The 4464-nt window shown below is 41.7% G+C and overlaps 1 protein-coding gene across 1 annotated transcript; it reads right to left on the bottom strand.

Annotated features, from left to right (window-relative positions):
• Positions 1–1081: 1081 nt before the first annotated feature.
• LOC147728698 (disintegrin and metalloproteinase domain-containing protein 9-like) lies at positions 1082–3561 on the bottom strand. Its single transcript, XM_086963328.1, has one exon. It carries the CDS (start codon positions 3559–3561, stop codon positions 1363–1365), a length of 2199 nt encoding a protein of 732 aa, XP_086819454.1. The 3' UTR covers positions 1082–1362.
• Between the last annotated feature and the right edge of the window lie 903 nt (positions 3562–4464).

Raw genomic sequence — 4464 nt, 5'->3', positions numbered from 1 at the left:
TAGCAGCCCTCCAGAACTTTCAGAACTACTAAAGGGTCGTGCATTTCATGCTTAAATCCTTCACTCTCTAGATTAAGATTACGTAAATTACAGTATCAAATGTGGCAGTGAGGCTCAACAGGACCACTCCCATCACACTACTCTCCGTAACAATGACCTTTACGTCCTCAGTGACCAATACCATAGAGGACTCTGTTTTCCTCCTGGGGTGGAAACCAAGCTGCCACTTGTATCGAACCTGATGTTCATGCAGGAAATAGGCCAACTGTTTGTCAGCTATATTCTTTGAAACTTTATCCAATGGCATGGGGGGAGTGATTGGGTAATAGTTTTGGCAGGAGCAATAATCAAGCATTAGCCAATCTAATCAATTATTCACTAATTGAAGCAGGTTATTCAGGTTTGACTAATGGATAGTAAAATACATAATTTTAACATGTATACCAGTTTATGTTTAAATTATCCAGTTAGAAAAAGTGTTTATTCTAAAGTCGATCAATATACATGAAGGTGACATCAGTATAATTCCTTCTTTGTGATCCAAAGATATGACAGTTAAACTATATTAGAATTGGTATCGAACTGAGATTGATTCATTGTGTGTTTATTGATTCTAAATAACGTGATCCTCACCCTAAATCTACAGTCACTCTCAGCTGCTGAAAGTTGCAGTCTTTCAGTCGACTACCAGAAGCAACATCCAGACACCTTCCTACAGAATAGTTATGAAAGGTCTACTCTCTTACAGAGAGTACTAAATAGTTATGCAAATACATATTTATGCCTGAACACCACTAAATGCATTACCTACATAACCAGCAACGTTAATTGAATTGTATTTTTAACGTACAATCAGCAGTATAGGATAACAATTTAGAATTCAGAACTAAGAAAAAGTAAGAGAGAGTGGGAAGAATACACATGGAAAATAAAGCAGATGAAACTTTAGGTGCTGAGAAATAATGCATAGAACAAGCTAGAATGATAGACTCAGCCTGTCATGATCTTTCAATTTACTAAACATTAAGTAATGAAGAAATTACATTTTTTTTTAAACAAGTATGGTTACGTTCACATATAAGTGGTCCATAAAGTGTTCAAGCTAAAAGTTTGCGACATTTTGACTGTATTGCAATAACGATGCAAAACACATGAGACAGAATTATTTTGAACAAATGGAAAAGGCCCTCAAATGCTACATTTCCAACACCCTTGCGTTTTACCTGCCACCAACAATGAACATGTACATATATGAACAACTTTGACAATAAACACACCAGATATAATACGTACTAGTCATAAATTTGACTATGTAGTCCCAATTTCGTGGTAGCATAAATTATTTTATTTTTTCAGATGTTATTATTTGAATGCTGACATTATTTGATGTCTAAATACGACTGCAAGAATAATGCCAACAGCAAGTAAAGGTACAGCGACACCCAAACCTATTGCAAGATCTTTTTTCATTTTCTCTTGCTTTCTTCTAGTCGCTAAGGGGCATTCTCTATATTCAAAATCTCTAAATTTAACCCCCTGTTCTGGAGGAATATAACTAATGAAGGAGTCTAGAACTAAAGGCCCACTATCAACACTTCCACCAAATCCTCCATAAGTGCAATCTGGAGGTGCCCACCCCTTATTGCAATGACATTTCTTATTGTTATTACAAACCCCACGGCCACTGCAGTGTTCCTGAATATCACAATCATAATCAAGAACGGACATGTCAACGCATTTTCTAGCCAGACAAATCTTCCCAATGTCACATTGTGCCCCATCTGCAACAGCCCCAATGTCAGGTATACTATGGAAATCTACACTCAAACAAGTCACGTTTCCAGAGGGAGTTTGCACCGTAACAGAATGCGACTTATATATATATGTATCCTCTTCTATCTCACATTGAAGTCGCCCACACATGACATGTGCAATTTCACATTTTATTGGTGGCCCACCTTTATCTTGAAAACCACAATTTCCAAACTGGTCACCAATGTTATTTAAGGCAAAGCACTCCTTCGCACCAACAACTGCTTGTTTACCAAAGAGCATTTGGCAATGCTGGTCGTAGTCATAGCATCTGTTACTTACACAGTATGACTGATTGTGATTACATGGTGATCCATCCTGGGAATACACATCTTCAGGACAAATGCTCGACATGCCAGTGCAATATTCTGCAAGGTCACATTCAGAAACCGGTTTTCTACAAGGAATCCCTTGTTTAATGAACTGGCACTGTTTGCAGCATTCACCAGAACTACACTGAGCATTACTTCTTAGTTTGCAATCACTATTACAGCATGGATCCCTGATGCACTCCTTTTTGGTACCACAGTCGCACTGTTCTTCTCCTTCTACTATTCTGTTGCCGCAGTATTGATAAGTGTATTGCTTTTGCAATGAAGCTGATTGTACAGTTCGCAAACAGTATCCGCCACCTTGGGCAATAAAACTGTTGTAATATTGCAAACTGCAAGCACTAAATGATGTTGCAGAGACTCCACCATGAAGCATGATACACATGGCCTGAGGACAAAGGCATTCGCTTGTAAAGTTTGAGTCATGCGGAATTCCAATGGAATGGCCAAGCTCATGAGCTAAATGTCCAGCAACTACAGGCAAAACATCGTGACTGACTGCAAGAAACAGTAATGCATTTTCACTCCAACAGATCTCTCCATCAAAAGTTCCTGCACTGGCACCTTGAATCTGGTCTTTTCTCATTAAAACAGTCATGTCGACTTTTAGACGTGAACTTACATCCTTTTCTTTCCAGGTCACGAGGTCCAGGAGAAACTTTTTTACGTATTTAGATGATGGTACTACATTCTTTACGTTCCAGATCTCACATCCAGATAGAACCAACTGAAGACGCAATGGTACAAACATAGCATTCGCCATGTTCAAAACATCAATAACTTTATCAGTAATAAGAGTGATGTTCTTGTGATAGTACTGATACAAGTCATTGTCGACTACGACGTAAATCTGCATGACGTGTGCCTGACTAGAGTGCCGGCGGTTTTCTTTTTGTCGCATTTTGTGGTAAAGCTCTTCTCTGGGGGTTCTTTCCGCACGAACCGTAAGGCAAGGCTTTACGTCGGTTTCCATATCTTCCACCTTGTATACAACGTGCTGAAACGAGTCAGAACCTTTAACAGGCTCGATGGCATAAGTAAAGGCACCTGTCTGCCAGAAGCCCAGAAGCCCGGAACACGTGTTGATGGCGGCGCTAGAGCTAGAGATGCCATCCACGTAGCCGTAGTAATGGCAGTGTTCTCGGGGGAAGAAGGCTGGCTCCTCGATCAGTTCGCCCGTGCTGTTCTGGGTGTAGACTGAGAAGCCCGGGTCTAGTAGGTCTGTGTTTTGCAGCAGGTGCAGGATGTAGGTCCGGCCTGCCGTGGCCATTTGGTAGACTAGTCCGGATTCCGAGTCGCTCGACAATATCCGTGGGATGATCACCTCATAACCGTCCAGTGTGCGTTCAACAACCGCCCCTTGAAGAAACGGTACGAACAGCAGGCGAAGGGCCCACAAGAGCACCCAGGGCGCCATAGTGGCGTGTGGGGCCGCGTCGCCACCCCCGTTGTTTTAGCGGAAGCGCCCTGGAGCGGCTGAGCGCACGCGGCTCCGCCCACATGGACAGCGACCGTTGGTCGCGCACATCCTTGTGCGCCTTTCTTTAAAACAACACAATGCCTATGATGCTCAGGCTACGGCCTTCTCGGAGCACAAAGGGATTAAACGACTGTCACTCGCGATAACGTGCCCGACCTGTCTGAAGAAATGAATGTTGGTAGGTTGCTACACATATGGCTCTCTAACTGATGTTATCGCTCAAGCGAGCCACTTCCTGTTTCGGCTCTTGGATACTGGTGCTCCTTAATAGGGAAATGCAAGTTTCTTTTCGGAAGTAGAATTTCCAACTGTTTTAGCTTAATAGTCGCTATTAATTATCGAGGCCAGACGTTCAGACCATTAACCTTCAGTTGTTTTAGGGAATAAGGGAGCCAAACAGGGCAAGTCCTAAAAAGAAAAAGAAGGGGGCAGTGGCTAACCTAGTTGGGCAGTAGGGAGACCAACTGGCATGGGTGCAAATTCAGGACAGTGAGTTTTAAAATTCAGGACAGAAGGTAAGAATTCAGGACAAAAATTCCAGACAAAAGGTACGTTTTACATATACATCAGAGGAAATCGCGCAATAGTGCATAAGTAAATAAGCAACAAACACAAGCACAAGTCAAAATAAGTTTATTTTAGGTTGATAGAACCTTGCACTCACTGCATCTGTTGTGTATGTGAGCGAAACACACCTGCGTTTGCATATTCAAATAAAAAAAAGTGAAGAAAAAGATCACAGCTGAAGACTTCTCAGATCTTACATTCACATAGCTGCCAAGGTCTCAGATTGCTTACGTGTGACATTTTCATTATTTCAGTGTAATTATGAGTGACATT

Source organism: Lissotriton vulgaris, chromosome 3_1, assembly GCF_964263255.1.
Source record: "Lissotriton vulgaris chromosome 3_1, aLisVul1.2, whole genome shotgun sequence".
NCBI classification, from domain to species: domain Eukaryota; kingdom Metazoa; phylum Chordata; class Amphibia; order Caudata; family Salamandridae; genus Lissotriton; species Lissotriton vulgaris.
Note: the sequence above shows the minus strand (reverse complement) of the source record. Positions and strands in the feature narration are given on the sequence as shown.

Coding starts and splice junctions, on each gene's coding strand:
- LOC147728698 (XM_086963328.1), bottom strand. CDS start 3,561: ATGGCGCCCTGGGTGCTCTTGTGGGCCCTTCGCCTGCTGTTCGTACCG.